The 23053-nt window shown below is 35.3% G+C and overlaps 1 protein-coding gene and 1 long non-coding RNA gene across 2 annotated transcripts in view; one reads left to right on the top strand and one right to left on the bottom strand.

The window, feature by feature from the left end:
• The first annotated feature begins 1529 nt into the window (after window positions 1-1529).
• LOC107590661 (uncharacterized) lies at window positions 1530-17951 on the top strand. The gene is made up of 3 exons (XR_001609808.1): window positions 1530-1623; window positions 4149-4215; window positions 15846-17951. It is a non-coding gene; the product is annotated as an uncharacterized lncRNA (long non-coding RNA).
• A 2663-nt stretch (window positions 17952-20614) lies between these two features.
• The window catches only part of LOC107590683 (RING finger protein 223-like), a 5336-nt gene continuing 2897 nt past the window's right edge, over window positions 20615-23053 (bottom strand). The window contains exons 3-4 of the mRNA XM_016279584.1: window positions 21609-21713; window positions 20615-21293 (exon numbers count right to left, since the gene is read on the bottom strand). Coding sequence (XP_016135070.1) covers window positions 21248-21293; window positions 21609-21713 — 151 coding nt within the window. The 3' untranslated portion in view covers window positions 20615-21247. The remainder of the gene's footprint in view (window positions 21294-21608; window positions 21714-23053) is intronic.

Raw genomic sequence — 23053 nt, 5'->3', positions numbered from 1 at the left:
AGGTGTTTGACTGAAGCAGCACTGCAAACCATTCTGTGTGACATCAAAGTACAGCGAGAGCGATTGTTTTGCTTTTTTGTTAAAGCAGTGTTGCTGTTGTAAAGTTGTACAGCTACAGTTGTGTTGCTGGGTTTTAAAGCAGGTTTGATTTTTCTTTCTTTTTTATCACTCTGTATTTACAGGATTTCACTGTCCACTCTGTTCAAATGTGGATGAATGGCTACACATAGATGTGGGCACCCTGTCAGAGCTGTGCGAGATCACTACCATCCTGCTTTTGTGGGGGTGGGTATAGGGTGTTAATTTTTCCCCCATAGGTTTTTAACGTTCTAAAAGCGCTTTATTCCAAAGATACTACAAGCTAGTAGGTGTAATGTATTGTAAGTTGCTTCAGAAGTATTGCAAGTATTACGTACAACAATAAAACAGTGCATTGACATAAAAAAGGAAATTTACTTTTGGTACTTAAGTACTTTTAAAAGCAAGTACTGCTGTACTTTTACTTAAGTAAAAATCTGTCTTTACAACTTTTACTTGTAATGGAGTAATATTTGACCAGCAGTATCTGTACTTTCACTCAAGTAATGGAGTTGAGTACTTTGTCCGCCTCTGCTGTTTTCATATATCTTGTTGGGCTACTGTCAAGGCTGGGCAGTTTCGTGATAGTGGTCACCATTACTGGCAGAATGATTATGCATGTGCAGTCCTGGTAATGTGGTCTCTCTTTGCCATTATTCTTCATGGAATCCCTCCTGTCAAGACCAGTATTCAGTAGCTGCTCACCAGCATGTGTTGTGTTTTTGACGTTGGTATGCTTGTCTCTCGACCAAGGAGGTCTGGAGAAAATATTCTTCAGCCCATTGTCATTCATCTAAATGTCTGTTGCTCAGCTGGTGCACAAAATCTGATATAAAATCTGCAATCTTTGCGCTCTTTTCTGGACGCAATTGTTTTTGAGCCAATTACTTGAGCTGTTAATGCCACATGTTTAAAATATACCCATTTTGATGCTTTTGAAATGATTCTTAAAAATATTCCCCCCGAATATCTGTCTCTTTTAAAACATACTATGTTACACTGGTTCTCAACCAGGGGCCCGGGGTCTACTAGGGGGACTCGGCAAACATCCAAGGGGACCTTGATATATAAAATAAGGTGAATATAATATACAAAAAAGGCAAAAAAAAAACTAAACAAACAACTAAAACTAAAAAAAAATTTACGCTCCAAAACAACATTTTTTTCTTTAAAGAAAGATTTTCCACTGTCTAAAATATGTATAATTAAGTGCATTTTTATTACGAATATACATTCTCTAAGCTCTAAAACTATAATTGAGTAGAAAATGTGAGTATAATATATCTACTGGATGGGAAAATGTAATTTATTTGTTAAAAGAAAGAAAAGATAGATCATCCAGACCATCACTAAACCAGAGTGGAAATTCATGTTTTTTCAGCAGGGGTCATCACAGTTTAATAATATTTTATAAATAAACTCATGAATAAAAATCTTCAACCTTTTAACAGGCAAATCACGATTGAGGAAGGCGAGCAGCGGGCCAAGGAGCTGAGTGTGATGTTTATCGAGACCAGTGCCAAGACAGGCTACAATGTCAAACAGGTGAGTTTTACCTCAACACCTCACTCTGTCAGTGGAAAGAGCGGCCACAGCGTGTAGGTATGAGAAATGCTCTGCGTTTGTTCTGATTCCTCTTCTGAGATGCAGTTGAAAGCATGATTCAGGATGACTAAGCACTGAGGTGGGAGAGATAGAGATGTGATGTTATAAAATAGTCAACAGTGTTAATTATTAATATTAATAAACCTATATTCATACTTTATTAATATAAAATGTGCAGTCAGGTTTATTTTACAACTGCTTTGAACACAATCTTCCGATCAGAATTTAGAGTCAGAACTTTCCATTTTACAATTACAGTTTGAAACATACACAAAACACATGAGGCTTATAGTCCTGTCATTCTTAAAATTAAGAAGCTGTGTTATTGTGCATTGTTCCATCAGCTGTACTGGACACTAAGCCTTTATTCTTCTCAAAGCCATGTATCACTGTTTCACAGGAGCTTAACACTGACAGTACAAGACAACACTAAAAGACTCTAAATCTCTGACACAACATATTATTGTCACCAAACGTGGAGCTGACTTGTTCCAGTCTCCATTACAAACAGATAATTTCTCAAATCCAAGCCTTTACATTGTTGCACATGTATGTGTGTGTGGTTGACTGGAGCATGTGCTTGCAGACTTGTGTTGCCTGGAGCAGGGAACTGAATTCATCTGAGATTACGATCAATACTGAAATTTTCTTATTTATTTCTCCAATAACAACAACATTAGTTAAACTGATTACCTCGCAGAGGTAATTACAAAATAATGACTCAAACATTGATTGAAGAATTGCAGGGTGTCAGATCCTTTCCAGGATGAAATTGAAATCTTGTGTAAATAATACAATGCTCAACAAGTTTTGATGATGATGATGATAGGGTCATTTGTTGTATACCAGTGTTTCATTGCTAATAATATTAAGTTTCATTATAGATGCATAGCAAGAACATTGTTTATTTTCAGTTTTGAAAAAGTCCATACTTTAGTATAGTATAATAAAGTGATTCATTTTCTTCTCAGTCTTAATTTGAAAACCAATGAAGTGGTTATTTTACATGCAGTGAAGTGTGTTTACATGTGTGGAGCTACTGAACCGTATTTTGAGGACAAATTTGTACCCATAAGTGAGCTAAAACTAACAAACCTCCCAAAACATTATGTTGGGGACACCATCATTTGTAAAAACAGTACAAAATGTTAAGGAAATAAAATTTTATTTTTGTATTTTTTGTAAAACTGTAGCAAGTTTTCTATTAGGGTTAGGTTATAGGTAGCTCTATATAAAACAGATTGTCCTCCATTTAGTATTAGAATCCCCAAGAAAACACAAGTATTGCTTTGAAGAACAGGCAACTAAACAGAGACAAAAAGATGAATGAGAGAGAACATAAAATTGCAAAAGTTGTTGTACATAAATATGTTAGCTAACAATTACACAGTTTTGTTATGCTAACAGCTGATTTGTAAAATGAAAAATGTGACACTGTATGCCATGGACGCATGGGCCTGTCTGTGTTTTTCTTAATTGGAATGGTTTTGAATTCTTTTGTTTTTGTCCCAGCTAGATTATGGCTCTCTCTGTCTTTCCTGTCAAAAACAATGACCTGAAGGTAGTTAACAAAATGAGTCTTTTTTTCTGACCCTTTCTGCTTAATGGTCCAGCATGTCCCATTTCCCTGTGGCTCGTCCACTGTGATTGATGGCATGAAATGAGAGGGGTGGTGTTGGCTGCATAAGCTAACTGCCCTGTTTGATATGATGGGGAGTGAGTGGGGCTATATATCATTGCGGTATAGCCTCATATAGCTTCTGGGAACAGCCCTTTATAGAGGATGGCTGTAATGGAGGTGTGTGGTGGGCCATTAATTGCTCTGCTAGGAGTGGTATGCTAGCAATGCATCGCAAGTTTTAGAAGGCAGAGCCAGACTAAGTGCTTTTTGCTGTCCCTTTATCATCTTCTACACAGAGTCCGCTTTAAAGGTCAGCAGGTGTTTTAGTCTGTGACATTTATGATTCTGAAAAGAAGTAGTTGCATGGTATCTTCATTTCTATTACTATATATAACAGGGCAGGTCTGCTTCAATGCACCAGAGAAAGTCCACTTTGCTCCAAATCGCTTTTTTACAGGTTTAAAAATGGTTCAGCTCATGTTTGCTGCTAGAAGGCTGCACAGTATGACACAGGGCCGTTGCAAGACTATTCCAAGTATTTTTGACTCTATGTAAAGTATACCACATAAAGGAAATAACCAAGAAAATATGCTGATATTTACTTATATACTCTATTTCAAAGCAAGCAGTGTTCTGTTGGTCAACTCAGCAAATTCATGTGACCAGCTGAACCTGTTTTTCGAAATTTTTCACCCAATTGCATAATTGCTTCTAAAATGACTTTTTAAAATGGTTGCAGAGCATATCTTGCTACCCACTGACTTAACAGACAACATTTTTGTATGAAGTGTTCTGGTTACTGTCACAGCTGAAGTCTCTAACAGCATTCTCTTTTCTCCTGCAGCTGTTTCGACGTGTGGCAGCTGCCCTTCCAGGAATGGAGAGCATGCAGGAGACAAGCAAAGAAGGCAGTATCCTTTCAGTGAGCTCAAAACCAAACCAATTCAACTATTCAGATCCAATGTCTAAATGTAGTGCACTACTGTATGTAATCAGGTTACTCTGCTGCACTCTACTTTACATTTAATAATATATCAATCAGCAAGAACTGACTGAATTTCAGTTCTCTTACATATGACCGCTAGCACATTGTTTCCCTGCTCTTTTTGTCTTATGTACTCCCACAGCGCCATCAATAAGTACTACTTCACTGTTATTTTATCTCATACAGGATTTTATGTAGCATTTTTTACCAAAGGGGTCATATGACGATGCTAAAAATAACATTATTTTGTGTAATGCAATGTTTACGTGGTTTAAGGTTAAAAAAACACATTATTTTCCATGTACCGTACATTATTGTTGTTCCTCTCTGCCCCGCCTTTCTGAAATGCGTCGATTTTTACAAAGCTCATTGTTCTGAAAAGTGTGGTGTGCTCTGTTTGGCCAGCTATCCAGTGCGTTGTGATTGGCCGAATACCTCATGTGTGTGACGGAAATGTTACGCCCCTTACCATATTTGGAAACACACAGTGTCTCCACGACATAACAGCGGTGGAAACAATACTACAGCGAGAATAAAAGTTACGCCTTCTTTCGTTGTGTATACATTTGGCCAGTGTTATGCAAATATTCCCACACAGTGACGTAGATTTGTGGGGGTGTGTTTGAATGAGGCGTTTTAGGAAGGCATAGACGAGTCTTAACTTTTAGAAAGAATATCTCTTTGGGTTTGAGACTTTAATCTTTGCGACTTTACGGATCTTATATATGCACGAACAGCTTGCAACACTCCAAAGACAAAGGAAAACATGAAATCGTGTCATATGACCCCTTTAATCTTATTAAAGTCACAAAAATAGTTGATACAACATGTTTTGAAAAAGAGGGCGTGCTACACACTATGACTTTTATGTCATAAAAGATTTTTACCTGGGAGTTTTAAGCATTGTAACTGATCAAGGCACCATAAATACAGGTAGAAGTTGAAGTGAGGCTCATCATATTACAAGAACAGCTGCTTCTCGTTCTGGCACGGATGCAAAATCAGTATCAAATGCAAATCACAATTAGGAGTGGCTTTCAACTGGCCTGCTTCAGTACACACATTTTTCACTGAATATTTAATTGAAGTAAACAAAAAAATCCTAGAATCAAACATTCAAATTCATTCAAATGAATAATTTTAACATTTAGTATATAATGTAACATTCAGGCAATAATATATCATGCTGCACACATTCTGGCACAATCCAAACATTGCATGTGAACCCAAATATTCCTCTAACGTTAATATAGGTTTCTCTTTGGGAACCGATTTCTAACATTATAGGAATATTCTTTTTTGTTTTATTTTATTACCAAAAATTAACATTTCTAGAATGAGGTGGCCAAAAATGAGTTTTGGCTTGCATAGTTTTGTTAATGATTTTTGAGGATCAGGTTGTGTCACACGACTCTTCCATGTTTGCATCAGTCTAATGTCTAGATTTGTCTGATGGATTTGCACCAAACTACCGTGACTGGATACACAGCCTTTGACATCAAAAACAAGAACTATGTCTTGCCTTTACTATGAAAGGTTTTTTAAAGCATACAAATTTTTTCTTGTCCAAGTACAATTTTACAGTTATTTGCATTTTTATTTGCATTTAGTATTGTTTTCCCCTCTTTTCTGTGACCCTATGCCACACGTTTTTGGATCACAAACCACTAGCTGAGAATCACTGATATAGACACAATGCAGTTTGCAAGGAGTTGAGGTGCATGTGCAGGCAGCATGAGGTTACAGTTCTGTGTTGTATTGCAAGAGTTTCCCAGGCTTTAGAGCTCTGGCTATTATCAGTCGAGTCAGACTCCAGATACTGACACAAGGTCAGCCAATGTCATAAAACAGTTTACTGACATTCGCTGTGTGTCACAGACCTTTGTAATTGCTCAATGATGGACAGCCTCTCTGTTCCATTTTACTTTCCTTTTAGATTTGTTATGACTAATGCAACACTTAAATATTAGGGTCTCAGCAGGATACAGCAGATTGTCATAAGTCATAAGCCTCCATAAGTATCCAACTCTGATTACTGTTTTGTTGTCCAGTATCTTGACACAGTATGTCCTTGAGACATCCTTTAAAACAAGACAAACTGGTAACACCTTACAATAAAGTCCCATTAGTTAACATTAGTTAATGCATTAAATGTTTGAATGAAAACATTGTTTTACAGTATTTATTTTTCTTTGTTAAATACAACTGTTAGCTCAGGTCCATTAAATGATATTAAAGGATACTACTTTTTTTGTTTTTTACTATGTCGAAATAACATTAACATTAACTAAGATAAAATAAATGCTTGATTTTTTTCCTCATAGTTAGTTAACAGATGTAATTAACTAATGGTAACAGATGAAATCTTATTGTAAATTGTTACAGATAATTGTGTAAGATAATACTAGTTACAGTTACTATTTTTTTTTTTTTTTGGAAGTACAAGTATGCATGCAAGGATATGTGGCCTTAAGAAACCCCCTCTTTTATAAAATAACCTGCACCATCACTAAGACATTCTAAAATAGATGTTGATAGTGGCTTGTCCTGAGGAAGTTCGCCCCCAAAAATAAACATTTTCTGAAGATTTACTCACCCTCAGCCCATCCTTTAGCAGAACACATTTGGAGAAATGTAGCATTACATCTCTTGCTTGGATCTACTGCAGTGAATGTGTGCCATCAGAATGAGAGTCCAAACAGCTGATAAGTAATCCACCCCAGTCCATCAGTTAACATCTTGTCAAATGAAAAGCCTTAATAAACAAATTAATCATTAAGTTGTTTTTAACCTCAAACTGTTGCTTCCGGCTAAAAGTCATCTATCTATTATATTGATTTCTCCATTCAAAAAGTTGTCTTGTCTGAATCAGAAGAGAAATATGCACAGATCAAGCACCGTTTACAAGCAAAGACAGTCCAAAACATTTAAAATATGTTGGTGGATTTTGATGTGAGAGGATGACAGGGGGTGTACTTTTTCACTGGATGAAGCATTGTTATGAATTATGGACTGGTATTTTCGCCGGAAGTGACTGTTTGACGTTAAAATGCCTTTAATGTCTTCATATCTTTCCTAAAACAATGTTTCATTAACATGGTAAGAAAACTGTTTATAGAACAAGAGTAAACAATCAACTAATAATAATTACATAATTTATAATAATAAAAAATATTACATAAAAACAAAAAAAAATTAATACTAATCTCAGCAGCTAATACTTCACCATACAACACATGGTGATTGTCAGTAACCATTTTTATCTTTGTTACAAAGTAGGCCATGTTTACTAGGTCTTTTACTTTGCATATAAAATAAGTGCATGTACAGCAATACAACCTGTCCATGTTGACATCTGCATAGTTTGCCTATCTTCTGACTGATTACACCAAAATCCTGTAGCTGGATGGGATGCACAGCCTTTGACATTAACAGTTGTGTTTTCACCTTCCTTTTAAAGTTGAATTGACATTAGAAAGTTCCAAAGTACTTAAAGTATGCCGTAGTCATTGTACAACAGTTCTGTATCAGCATAGAGCTGTACTATTCTAAGTGATCCTATAGATCTGTAGTGCACAGTTGTGTCGGTTGATATCTAATATTAATTTATTCTGTCTCATTTGTTTGACTGAGTAAAGTCTAATTTACAAAGGTGAGGTTTTGGTGGGTATACTTCTCGATTACTCTTTCATGTTATTTGCACCATGAAATTCAAATATTGGCCTTGTTCCACTCTGAGGCTAATTTATTTTCCTCTCATTACGTTTTCTGTCACATTCAGTCACTTGTTATTAGTGGCAGTGGGAAGTCTATTGCTATGGTAACAAGAAACTTTTCTCTCTTCATTATCTGTGTGAATATTTTTGCAGCAGAATAGGATACATTTCCAGTCCAGTAAGTTTGAATGACACAAGGTTTGTTTGTTTTTTGGGCCTGTTACAGGTGCAGAGTGTGTATATTGTGTTCTATGCGTGGGGTGTATGTTTGCATGTGTGCAGTCATAATAGCAAAGAGCCATAGAGATATTACAGCACTGAGTATCCATACAGACATGGAGAACAAAATAGAGGCATAAAATTTGGGTCCACTTGTGTGTAGTAGAGGTACTTTTGGTAATTTCATAATAAATACAGTTATGTCTATAAATATAATTTGAAGAGAATGTTACAGCTTGAAATGCAATCTGATCATGTGTCCTGATGCTGGTGAGACAACTTTAAAATGCAGTATCCAAACCCTTCATTCCCAGTTGGAGGCACGATAAAACAAAGTTAAAATTGATCCAGTATAATATGATGCATCCTACACTATATAGAAAATATAGTGTTGTGAGACATGGTTTTTACTAGATCTAAACTTTTTAGGTTGTACAAGCCAGTCATTAAGCCAGCCACCATAAATGTAAAAAAACGAAACAAACAAAAATACCGCTTGACCATTGAGAATTTTACATTGGTAAGCTTTGCTCCTCGACTTTTAAAGGGCACCTAATATGCAAAATTCACGTTTACGTTGTTTGAAAATAAATGTGTTGGCAGTGTGTGTACACAACCACCATAATGATCAAAAACCTACCCGCTCCTTTTTTAATCCCCATGAATCATAAGCAGTGTCTCAGAACAAGCCGTTCACAGAATCTGTAAAATGTGATGTCATATTTTACAAGCCCCGCCCACAACTGTTACTGCCATATTAGCAGAGACCCCGCCCAGAGTGAGCCACACAATACACCATATTTATCTTCACACTAGAGCATTTAGAAGCAGCATTCTAGTAAGAAATATCTTCTTATTACAGCTATGGAAGTTATTCAGTCCAGAGCAGTGAGTAATTTTCGGTTTTAATTTTATTCTTTGGGTCATATTTACAGCATAGACAGCAGTATAGGTATTGTATATTACGGTGCTGTCACTTAATACTAGGGCTGTCAGTCAATTACATTTTTTTATCTAATTAATCACATCCTTTTTCTGTGATTAATCGCGATTAATTGCACACTTCATGAAATTAAGCATAGACCATTTATCTTGTTTCAAATGTTTATTTTGTCATAATTTGCTGTATCCAGCAAAGTAAACCAAAAGATTGAAGGGTGATTCTCAAAAATCTGTATTTTCTACAAGTTTTTTTTCAAGATAAATAAAAAAAGACACTTAGAAACTCTAAAAGGACACCAAAGAACCAAATGATATAAGGAGCCTATAAGCACATATGAAAGTGAATTTGATATTATGTGTACAGTACAACTCCAAAGAGCTTTTTTACATTTTAGAGAAGCCAAGTTGCGATACCGAACAGGACCACATGGAGATGAAAAAAACCCTCAACCAACTGCCTGGTGACTGCATAGATCTACTACAGTACTCGGATCCATTCCGTATAACTAAACACAGCAACATAAACATGACAAATCAGGACACCAAAGAACCAAATGATATAAGGAGCCCATATAAGCACATATGAAAGCATAATAAAAATCTGAATTTTATAGTATGTGTACAGTGCAACAGCAAAGAGCTTTTTTACATTTTAGAGAAGCCAAGTTGCGATACCGAACAGGACCACATGGAGATGAAAAAAACCCTCAACCAACTGCCTGGTGACTGCATAGATCTACTACAGTACTCGGATCCATTCCGTATAACTAAACACAGCAACATAAACATGACAAATCAAAACATTATCGTGAATGTGTGTGGAAACAACGTGAATGTATGGAAATATCTGTGCCTGTGCATAAATACAATGTGCGATCAGTGCGTCGAGCACTCATACATGCATTTATTATAACAGACTCACACGTGCTTACTGTATGACTCCTGTACGCCACCGCAGTCATCTTTACCTTGATTGCAGTCTTCATCCATCAAAACTTTACTAGCGAGACTGGTTAACCAGTCGAGAAAACGTAGTTTGCGTCTGATCTGGCCAAACAGCGGTGGGATGTATTGACAATCCGTTCAGCCTGTACTTCACACAGCGCAACGTGTGAGAGCTTGGGCTCTTCAGAGACAATCACAGAATATGACAGAGCTTGTGTTTTAAAGCGAAACACACCGGAATGAATAATTCACTGAAAACGCAACGCGAGTCTCTGTTCTCTCTGCAATCTCTGATGTAATCAGCCTGGTTTCTGAATTTTATAGTATGTGTACAGTGCAACAGCAAAGAGCTTTTTTACATTTTAGAGAAGCCAAGTTGCGATACCGAACAGGACCACATGGAGATGCCAAAAAAAACCCTAAACCAATCGCCTGCTGACTGCATATATACACGGATCCATTCCGTATAACTAAACACAGCAACAAACATGACAAATCAAAATATTATCGTGAATGTGTGTGGAAACAACGTGAATGTATGGAAATATCTGTGCCTGTGCATAAATACAATGTGCGATCAGTGCGTCGAGCACTCATACATGCATTTATTATAACAGACTCACACGTGCTTACTGTATGACTCCTGTACGCCACCGCAGTCATCTTTACCTTGATTGCAGTCTTCATCCATCAAAACTTTACTAGCGAGACTAGTTATCCAGTCGAGAAAACATAGTTTGCGTCTCATCTGGCCATACAGCGGTGGGATGTGTTGACAACCCGTTCAGCCTGTACTTCACACAACGCGACATGTGAGGGCTCGCGCTCTTCAGAGACAATCAAAGAATGACAGAGCTCATGTTTTAAAGTGAAACACACTGGAATGAATAATTCACTTAAAACGCAACGCAAGTCTCTGTTCTCTTTGCAATCTCTGATGTAATCTAATCAGCCTGGTTTCCTTTATATTAACGCTGTTTTGGACGGATTGTTTGAATGCATTCGCTTACTGGATCATTGGACTGAAATCTTTCCCAGAGTTTAGCAGCTTAAAATGATCTAATCGCAAGCATAGAAGCAAAATTGGGTTAAAGGGTCAGAATAGAAATTGTGCTTCAGTAATTTTGCGTTAATTGCGTAAAATTATTTTAGCGCGTTAAGGATTGTTAAATGAATCGCATTCGTTAATGATGACAGCCCTACTTAATACACAGATCTAATATAAACATGCAATTTCTTTCCCAGCTGTTTAACTTCACAGACATAACCGACTGTGTTTTTGTAACTTATGTGTGTATTTGACAGTTTAAGCACAGTAAGACATGAAATCCAACTTTAGTTTAGTTTAGTACTCGCATGCTGTGTGACAGCCGCTTTCTGTGTGCTTGCTTCAGATGTGTGTGCTCTGAAAACCGTATAGGCCTATCAGAATTATAAACTAATATGGCTTTAAAATGCATGATTTCAGCATGATAGACATGATAATCAAAACCAAACATGTTTTTGGCAGAGTATCTGAGGTACCAGCTGTAAAAGCACAGCCCTATTCTGGAAAAGGGGGCGGGAAGCAGCAGCTCATTTGCATTTAAAGATACAGAGTGTTTTTGCTTCCACTCAAAATGGGGATTTTCAAAATGATATAATAAATGATCTGTGGGGTATTTTGAGCTGAAACTTCTCTGGGGAAACCCGAGACTTATATCTTGTAAAAAGGGGCATAATAGTTAATTAACACATTTTCCTGCATTCAGTTTAGTCAGGTAAGGCTACTCATTGTTTAGGAGCACTTCTGCCTTTGAGTTACAAACTTCACAATTGAAGTTGAACATTTTTAAAGCAAACTAAAGGGTTAGTTCAGTGTACTTGGGTCTCGTACGTCAAGCAGATACACACAGGTTAAGCTTTTTTGAGGTGGCAAAGTTTTGCTTGCGTGGATTGCAACCCAGAGGTAGAAATCTCAAAGGTTTCATTGAAAATGTTTTATTTGTGTTTCGAAGATTAATTAATTATTATGGGATTGGAATGACATGAGGGTGAGCAATTACTAACAGAATTTTCATTTTGGGGGGGAACTGTATTATGTGTTACACAATACAAGTATGAAGTCTTTTATCGTTAATATTAATAAAGTTATGTGACGTTTTGATCGTATTGGCTGAAACATTTTGGGGTGTTTGCAAATTAATTCAATAAATATAGAAACCTACTATGGATAAAGTCATGACTAATGAATATGCATTATGTTACTTGCTCTCAGGAGGTTACAGAGCAATGTCTGTGTAACCCAATTAATATTCATACAGTATACCTTAATTGAACTTTGGGAAATGATACACAGTAGAACCCAGAGTAAACGGCGAGCCTTTAACGCACGTTAAACACATTGTGTCGGAAACGGCGGTAAAGTTAGTTTGACGTTTGACATTCATTAGACATTCGGGTTTTTTGCCAATTAAACTCTTTGCAGCTTTTATGTTTTGAGCCCAAACTAACTCAGATAGACATAAATATATGCCCTTTATGTTGCACAAGGCTTAATTTCTAGGAATTAAAAAAATAATAATTAACCATTTAAATTAATTAAACAATTTAACTACGTGACGTTATAATATAAAACCAATACTAAAATGTTTGGGAAAACATACCTGTTATCGCACAAAGCTCCGTTTTTTTCTCAGTTTTTTACAATTTTATGTTTTTTTTTAATAAAAATTTTACAACTTTTAATGTATGCAATAATATAAATCCATTAAACGACAATACCATTTGATCTAAAGGTATGAAACCAACTGTAAAATATTCAGAATAATATTCCCTATAATGCACAAGTCTTGGTTTTCCTGATTATGCCTTTATTGTTTTTATATATAGTACTGAAACCATATTTGTCATGCTTTATATACTGTACCCACTTAAATGAATTAAACTCTGACACAGTTTGAGATAAAAAGGTATCAAACCAACTGTAAAATATTCAGAATATTATTCCCTACAATGCACAAAGCTTGGTTTCTCAGATTATGCCTTTACTGTTTTTATACATAGCACTGAAACCATATTTTTCATATGCTTTATATACTGTATCCACTTAAATTAATTAAACTCTGACACAGTTTGAGATAAAGGTATCAAACCAACTGTAAAATATTCAAAATATTATTCCCTATAATGCACAAGGCTTGGTTTTTCAGATTATGCCTTTATTGTTTTTATATACAGTACTGAATCCATATTTGTCATGTTTTACATACTGTACCCACTTAGATTAATTAAACTCTCACACCGTTTGAGATAAAGCTATCAAATCAACTGTAAAATAGTCATAATATTATTCCCTATAATGCACAAGGCTTGTTTTTTCAGATTATGCCTTTACTGTTTTTATATACAGTCCTGAATACATATTTTTCATATGTTTTATATACTGTACCCACTTAAATTAAAGTCTGACACCGTTACAGATAAAGTTATCAAATCAACTGTAAAATATTCAAAATATTATTCCCTATAATGCACAGGGCTAATTTTTCAAATTATGCCATTAGTATTTGTGTATATTGAAAGCATATGAAAAGTAGAGATGCAAAAGCCCTTACGTTCCATCTGAAATGTTCTTCTAAAATGAGCATTTGTATCACGCTCCCATGTTTAGGTAAAGCACTTTCACTTTAATGGCAATCAATGTTATTTTCTTTGTGAAATGGCTGAATAAAAATGTATAATCTCAGGGAAAAAAAGGTACAACAAGGTTTTTTTTGTTTTCACATTAACTTGTGCATATTAGTACCCTAAAGGTACATATTAATACTTTAAAGTTCCTGTGAACTGGAATTTGCAACCGGCTTTGCTTATTTTTATAGTTGTTTTGATACCTTTATCTCAAACTGTGTCAGAGTTTAATTAATTTAAGTGGGTACAGTATATAAAACATGACAAATATGGATTCAGTACTGTATATAAAAACAGTAACGGCATAATCAGAAATAAAACAAGCCTTGTGCATTATAGGGAATAATATTTTGAATATTTTACAGTTGGTTTGATACCTTTATCTCAAACTGTGTCAGAGTTTAATTAATTTAAGTGGGTACAGTATATAAAACATGACAAATATGGATTCAGTACTGTATATAAAAACAGTAAAGGCATCATCTGAAAAAAACAAGCCTTGTGCATTAAATTGAATAATATTTAGATATTTTTAGTTGATTTGATACATTTATCTCAAACTGTGTCAGAGTTGAATTAATTTAAGTGGGTACAGTATATAAAACATGACAAATATGGATTCAGTACTGTATATAAAAACAGTAAAAGCATAATCTGGAAAAGCAAGACTTGTGTATTATAGGGAATACTATTCTGAATATTTGACAGTTTGTTTGATACCTTTAGATCAAATGGTGTTGTCGTTTAATGGATTTATATTATTGCATACATAAAAGTTGTAAAATTAGTATAAAAAACATAAAATTGTAATTCCAAAAACGGAGCTTTGTGCGATAACAGGTATGTTTTCCCGAACATTATAGTATTGGTTTTATATTATAACGTCACGTAGTTAAATTGTGTAATTCATTTAAATGGTTAATTATTATTTTTTTTTTTTTATTCCTAGAAATTAAGCCTTGTGCAACATAAAGGGGCATATATTTATGTCTATCTGAGTTAGTTTGGGCTCAAAACATAAAAGCTGCAAAGAGTTTAATTGGCAAAAAACCCAAATGTCTAATGAATGTCAAACTAACTTTACCGCCGTGTGTCGGAAAGACACTATGTTCTCTGACAAAAACAAAACATCTCTCTTGTGGAAAAAAGACAGAACACTCAGCTCAGGATCTAACGTTATCCTCACTGTGTTTAAAGCTCTTATTTGGTTTTATATGATAAATGTATATGAATGAGGCTTAATGCGACAGATTTAGTCAAATTAATTAAACAAATCATTTTACCGGACGCCATTAACCAAACTACACACATCAGACCACTCACCACTTCGCCATTTGTTCATGAATGCAAACATGAGCACATTACATTTCTGAGAGTCAGCGTAACGGGAGCAGCTGGTATGACTGAGCAAGTATAAAAGCCCCCCTGAACCCGCATAACTCTCAGGAACACCAGTTAACATTAATTTGAAATTATTTTATGTTGGTAAGGAAAGAAATTTCCCAAGAAAGGCTACAAGCGTTATTTTGCTTTTCGGATGATGACCACTAGATGGCACGCGTTCACTTTGCTGGCAGATGTCAACTCACAATAAATAAACCGAATAAAAGTGTAAAATAATAAGTGCTGTCAAAATATTCAGCTCTTATCTGCTAATATGCCAAAACAGTGTTTTCTGTATTATGTTATGCTGTGTATAAAGCCTTCTGTAGATATAAAGGTGCCAAAAATATTCAATACAGAAGCATTTATGGCTGCAGTTGGGAGAGGTCAGTACTTATGTTCCTGCTCATTACAAGTTATATTCCGAATATAAAGATGTAATGAGCAGGTGCATAGGTATAAGAATAATTCGTTTGATAAATGATCATTAAATTTAATATTAAATATAAATCTTATTTTAAAATAAAGCATTACAGATAGGCTAAGTCTTAACTATAGCCAGTCTCCCACAAAAAAAGAAAAGAAATAGCTTGTAGTTGATTTTTTATGTTATGTTCACATTCATTGTCTGATGTAAATTCTTGATGTATTGAAGTTTTTATTCCTTAACAGCAATCTCCAGTGATTGACATTAAATTGGACAAACCACAGGAGCCTCCAACTACTGAGGGCGGATGTTCCTGTTAATAGCTCACATCTGATTTACAGCATCATCTACACCACATGCTTGTTGTGTTGCTTCCTCTTGGTTAGCTTCCAGTTGTGTTTTCAGATTGGATATTTGGCCTTCCCATCTGACTTTAGTAACTGGTTGGAATCAGTGTTACATCGATTTCAATTGTAAAATAGTATACTTTAGTAACAAAATTGCCAAAAATCTTAAAAATTCGAAAAGTAAAGGGCAAAAATCAACATAGATGTAGACTATGTCCAACATATATACTTTTTGAAAATGTAGAGAGGTAGATTTTTTTCTTTGTTTTGTATTTTTGTATACAAGGATGAGCACTAAAACAGATTCAGACAATAAATTCTATAATTTTGCCATAAAAAGCAGGATTTCAAAAGAAAGAGGGCAATTCAGACTACTAATAACCCACAAAATACGGAAAACATGCATGTTAGCCATTTTTAAAAGTATCATCTCAATCCTGCTGTCTACTGTGCACAAGATTATGTGAATGCGTACGTTTTTTTCTGACTCAATGCACTTCATGAAATCAATTTATTTTAGCCTTTTTCTTGCTGTGACAAAACTTGAAATTTTAAGTTTCAGGCCAAGTGAGTTTGTGTAAATGTGTCATTTCAGATCCCTTAAAACCTTTCCAAATTATGTGTGATTTAAAAAAAATCTGTTTATGTACAGTTCATGTCTTAATTACACGGTTTATTGAATGTTTACAGCATATTTTTTTCTTTAGAATTTCCTGTTCACAATGAAAGCAAACAGCTTGTGCAAACAACCTGATAACAAGAAAGGATTCTCTTTCTTTGGTGTAATGTTTCTTATTCTTTAACTAAATTAGGGCATTTAGTGTATTGCAGATAGTCGGAAGACTATGGACGTGACAGGATCAAATCATGCATCTAAACTTGGTCATTCATTTTTAATTGATTAGAATAATTCATTTGCACGCTAGCAGTTTCCACACTGATTCATCAAACAGTCCAATTCTATTGTAAATATCAGCTGTCGCTTCCAAACAGGCTTTAATTTTAGAAATGCAAAGATGGGACATTCCTTCAAAAAATAACTGTAGTTCACTTTTAAGAATTAGCATTATGCAGCATTATAGTGTTTGCCTTGTGTAGGAACCCACTCATGTCTACAGCTGCTCTTTGGGCCAGTCAATTGTAGTGCACTGACCAGGGGGACACAGATTGTGTAGTATATCAATTTATTTGAAATGTATTTTGTGTGAATCCTTAATGCACTTTTTCAAGAAAGGAAGATGTAAATGTTTCATAATTGCTGTCAAACATCTGTCCTTGAAACCACTTTAGAGTTCAAACTGGTAGCGTACATCTCTGTGAAAATCTCTCGAGGGTCACTGTACAGATAAACTATTTGTAAAGTTGCTTCACATAATGCCAGATACGAGTCAAGACTAGCTATTTGTGACGTCGAGGAATTGTGAGTAGGAACACATGACATTAGCGCCCCGAATCCAAGCAAAATGTTGAAATGCCAAATTTCCCCTACTAAATCCAGCAGCATTTAGTTGGAATGGAAGGTAAACTCCACTGAATCGACTGACTCATCCAGCACAGTAACACCCTTTGCTTTCTGCTTTTGGATAGTTTGAAATTTTACAGGGAAAATTAGATTTGTCTGTGCCAATGCTTTCTCACATCACAGAGCTTCGGAAAGATGTCACGTAACGGAAGCTGGATGGGGGTATTTATTGGTTTGGTTTACATTTTGTTTTCTGTCTTCTAAAAAAAAAGAGGTTCTCATTTGAATTTAATGGGGTGCGGATACGCACCGTGTATGAAATCATATCATCAGTGTACCTGTACCGGTAGTCATTGTAATTGACACGACGCTACATCAGCCTTGGGTGAATGTCTGTGCGTGAGTTATGCTTTTAAGGGTGCAACCATTCCCTGTGTATATGTTTTAGCTCAGTGGAGCCAGCCTGATTGATTCAGAGCTAGCTTTACCATTCACACTGTATAGAAATCTAGCATGTTGGTCCAAATCAGTAAAATCAATAAAAGTGTCTTATTACCAAAAAAATTATATCGACTATTCTTATTTTATTTTTAATTCTTTTCTACTTAATATACTGTATATGGTCAAAGTTTGGAATAAGAATGGACATTTTTTTAATATTTTTAAAAGTTTCTTATCAACATTTATTTGATGAAACATAGAGTAAAAACAGTAATATTGTATGATTGTTATTGTAATAATATTTCACAATATTACTGTTTTTACTGTATGTTTCATCAAATAAATGCACAGGCTAGTGACCCTTCGTACTATCACTGTGTGTGTGTGTATGTGTGTGTGTGTGTATGTGTGTGTGTGTGTATGTGTGTGTGTGTGTATGTGTGTGTGTGTGTATGTGTGTGTGTGTGTATGTGTGTGTGTGTGTATGTGTGTGTGTGTGTATGTGTGTGTGTGTGTATGTGTGTGTGTGTGTATGTGTGTGTGTGTGTATGTGTGTGTGTGTGTATGTGTGTGTGTGTGTATGTGTGTGTGTGTGTATGTGTGTGTGTGTGTATGTGTGTGTGTGTGTGTGTGTGTACAGTCGTAGCCAAAAGTTTTGGCAGTGACAAAAATGTAGTGTTTTGCAAAGTTTGCTGCTTCAGTATTTGTAGATTATTTTTCCACATTTCTATGGTATACTGAAAAACAATGATAAGCATATCATAAGTTTTAAAGGCTTTTTTGGCAAAAGAATATAATGAGTCAATATTTACAGTGTTGACCCTTGTTCTTCATAACCTCTGCAATTCATTCTGGCATGCTGGATATCAGCTTCTGGGCCAAATCCTGACTGATGGCAATCCATTCTTGCCTTCTTAGTTCATCACAATTTGTGGGCTTCTGTTTGTCCACTCGCCTTTTGACGACAGACCACAGGTTCTCTATGGGATTGAGATCTGGGGAGTTGCCTGGCCACGGATCCAAAATTTCAATGTAATGATCTTCGAGCCACTTCTTTATCACTCTTGCTTTGTGATGGTGCTCCATCATGCTGGAAAATAAATGGATCATCACCAAATTGCTCATGGATCGTTGGGAGAAGTCGCTCTTGCAGAACGTTTTGATACCATTATTTATTCAAGGCAGTGTTGCTGGGCAGAATTTAAGAGAGCCCACTCCCTTGGTTGAAAAGCAACCCCACACATGGATGGTGTCAGGATGCTTCACTGTTGGCACAACACAGGACTCATGGTAGCGTTCACCTTTTCTTCTCCGAACAATCGATTTTCCAGATGTCCCAAACAGTTGGAGGGGAGCTTCATCAGAGAAAATAACTTTGCACCAGTCTTCTGCTATACTGTATATAGATACACACACACACACACACACACACACACATAGGGATATGATATATGTATATACATATATACACAAACATTTTTAATTTTCCTAGTTTTTTCATAGTAATCTCTCTTGACTTTGTAATGTAAACATAATAAACATTCAGGAAGCTATAGCTTTTATTAGGTTGTCTTCTCAAGAATAGTAAACCTCAGGATAGAGCCTTAAGTTATAACTGTCAAATTAAGCTGTATAATTTTACACGTGAAACCTTTGCAGGACTTGTCAAAACAGGTCAAAGCTTAATCCAATATTTCTCTCAAAACAGGTTTGCATAAGTGTAAGTGAAACTAGTTGACACTCTTTATTGAAACTGTGAGACAAATTTCTGTTTGACTTCTGATCAACTGTTAGTGAGACTCATAAATCAGCAGTTATCTGTTTGATCTACATTATATACACGAGGAGCCTGTAAAGCAGCAGCACAGACGGAGACTGGTGAATTGACTCAAGGATAGTCATTTTATAGCACATTGAGATTTCTGTAGTAGAAGAATCTGTTGTCAGATATGATAACAGCTTACTAATCGGTTTTGGCTAAGCTATCTGCTCGTAAAGCCTTCTGAGGAAAAATAAAGATAAGCCTACAGTATCATATTATTCTTTCACTTTCCATGAATTCACGTCATGGAATTCTTTTGAAATGTCTTTTTTTCCAGTTTATTTCTGTATCATTTACTGCAGTTCTATATTGCTTGAGTTTAGCAAATGACTATTTCTCTGCAACATTATAGATTTTCTCAGAAAATGGCACACGCAGGTGTGTTTATAAAGACACTGTATTTGCTAATTGTAATATGAGAAACCAAAATAGTCAAAACTCTTTCAGAAATTCTACATAAAAGATGACAGATGTTTAATGAAAAAGGCATATATAATCCATTGACACGGCTGAGTGATTCCATTCTTTGGGGTTTTGGTTTGTTGCAGACCAGTGAATATCACCATATGCCAACAGTATGGAATATACTTTTGTATTTTGTATGTAATCAACCCGTTTATCTAGTTGAAGATGGAAGTTGTTTTATTTAAATCACTTACCCTATGATGTCAATCATCATCAAGTCACTGAATGCACATTAAATGGCCTTTAAAAATATATATTTTTTAAAACTGCTTGTTAAATGAGCTCATCAAGTGAAATGAAAGGATTTTTATTTTGGCATAAATTTATATTGCAATAATTTTTAACATGTTTATTGAATTTAATTTCATATCATAATTTTTCATTTGCCTTCTCAAAGACTAGTAAAAGTCATGGTATTGCATTTATTTTATTCTTTCTTTTTCATTGTTATTTTTTGAAAACAACATTTTCTTTATAATGGCATTTATCTCACAAATGTGTCTTTATATTAAAAAACGAGACGGAGGTTCATCAGAGGGGGAATGTCATTGGGGTCCTTGGTATTCAAAAGTGTGAAGCGCCCTGCTCTAGACAGCCATGTAAAACAGGATGTCAACATGTGCTGTTTAAAAAGAAACCAACAACATTTAGCAATCAGAAATTTTAATTTACAATCATTTATAAATTCTATAAATAACAAAGCTTATAATAACTTAAAAGAGTCCATTTGAGACATGGGGGTGATGTTTCATGGGGAAGATGCCATCTGCTTAGAAAGTCTTGTATCGCATCTGGGACCCTCTCTCTCTCGGGACAGCTGAAACAAATCCGGCCTCAGCAGCTGGGACAGATTAAGGGTGGAATATCTAATGAGAAGTTCCCCTCAGATGGGATTCAGACTTGTGGCTATTCAAATGGAAAATGCAGTCGCAGAAGCACATGGAGATTGGGGATTGGGTTTGTTTAAACAACCTTGTCCAGGACCGACTGTTGCTCCTGTATTTTCAGTATGCCAGGCGTAATTAGTACATGGCATATACTTTTAATGACAGCAGCAAAACATACGGAAAGTCTATTGTTTCTATTGTTAATCCTTTGTTTATGGTGTCCGTTCCACTTTTCACAAAATCTCTTCCAATGAAAGCCTTCGCCATGACATCATTTGTCTGTGTTGAGAGACAAAGGTAAAAGTTAGTGAAATTGAAAAATGTTCAGTTGTTAAAATATTTGTGTACATGATAGTATTATGATCCCCGACTAATTCGTTTTACGTTATTAAAGTGATAGTTCACTCAAAACAATGACATTTCAGCCATCATTTACTTACTATATATTGTTACATTTTGTTTCAGCTGAGCAACCTGAGGGTAAGTAAATGACAGAATTTCCATTTTGGGGGAACTATCTTTTTAATCTTTTAAACTGCATATAAAATGCCATTTTGAACTGCTGTCGATCATTGCAGTAGGATGAAGACTCACACATTGCAGGTGGGAACAATCCTCTCTTCAGGGTGCCTGGAAAAACTCATTCTCTTAAGGAAAGCTGGGAGTCGGAATTTGGGTCTGTAGTGTTTTGGCACTTGACTAAAACCAGAGACAAGAGGAAGTTAGGTATGAATGGGAAAACAAATGCATTCATTCTTGTCCTCAGGACTTATTTTCTAGCTGCTTCTACAGACACTCTGAGGTTTCTCTTTAAGTATAAAATGTGATCAGGGATTCGAGACTGAATGCTCTACTAACAAAATCACACGTAACAACGGGTGTACATTTTCTGCTAGTATTCTGGCTACTTATAAACTGAATCAGGTGATACAGAGGTTGCTGATTTAAAAGGCTCACTTGACTCTGTATATTAATTTTAGCATCTGGCTGCATGTTACACATTAGTCACCAGTCACTGAAGTACTCGGGTCAATGGAAAATAAGAATATGAGGAGAGGACAATGAAAAACATAAATCTAGTTTAAAACAACTGTACCAAGTGTGCCATTTTCAACAGAAGTTGTCATGTAGTGGTGTAACCAAGTTAAAAAGGAGGAACGTATTTTCCTTGAATAGATGTGAGTGTAACCATCTTATTATGAAAAAAAATAGAACATGTTTCAAGGAACAAACATTTGTACAAATATTATTGCGTTCTTGGGCAGTCGCACCACATGACTGAACTAACCTTGCCATGTCATAAAATGGTCAAATTATTATTATTTTTTCACAGTCATTAGGGTATGTATGGGTCTTTTCTTTTATAACATATTTATATTATTATTATTTATTACTTTTTTGAAAATTGTTTGCACCACATGACTTTAATTTGATGTACAAAAATGTTTTAAATAATAATATTTTAATAAAACTGCTTCACTGCTTTTTTAAATATGAATCATATGCCAAACTACATAATAATGTTTTCTTTTTGATTAGTTCATTCTCATAATGAGACTTTTTTCTTAATTATATCATCAGGACAGTTGCATCCACCTGACTTTTTTTTGCAGTTTTTCTGAATTGCTAAAACACATTTCTCGAAACCATCACTCATTTTCTCAAAACCTTAAACACAAATCCAAATACTCTCAAACTGAATTCACGAAACCTCTGACTCTTCCATCAAAATCAAACAATCACTGCAAAACCATTTCACTTGCACTCGAAATCAAACAGTGCTCTCAGATCACACACACACACACGAGTCAATAAAGAAAACACTACAGAGCATTCATTAGACACTACAGAGAAAAATGAAGAACACAGCATCCAGAACACTACAGAAAAAGGTATATTGCATTGAGTAAACAATTTTGTAATTCTGTAAAAAAAAAAAAGTATAGTAATTGCAACTGAGTAAGGTGAATATATTGTATAGGCAAACTGTATGTCCTGCAAGAATAGTTTTGTGCTGAATCTTGAATAGTACTGAATGT

The sequence above is a fragment of the Sinocyclocheilus grahami genome, unplaced genomic scaffold (genome assembly GCF_001515645.1).
Source record: "Sinocyclocheilus grahami isolate Dianchi unplaced genomic scaffold, SAMN03320097.WGS_v1.1 scaffold131.1, whole genome shotgun sequence".
In the NCBI taxonomy this organism is placed as follows: domain Eukaryota; kingdom Metazoa; phylum Chordata; class Actinopteri; order Cypriniformes; family Cyprinidae; genus Sinocyclocheilus; species Sinocyclocheilus grahami.
The sequence above is the reverse complement of the archived record's forward strand: the minus strand, read 5'-3'. Positions and strand labels throughout refer to the sequence as shown.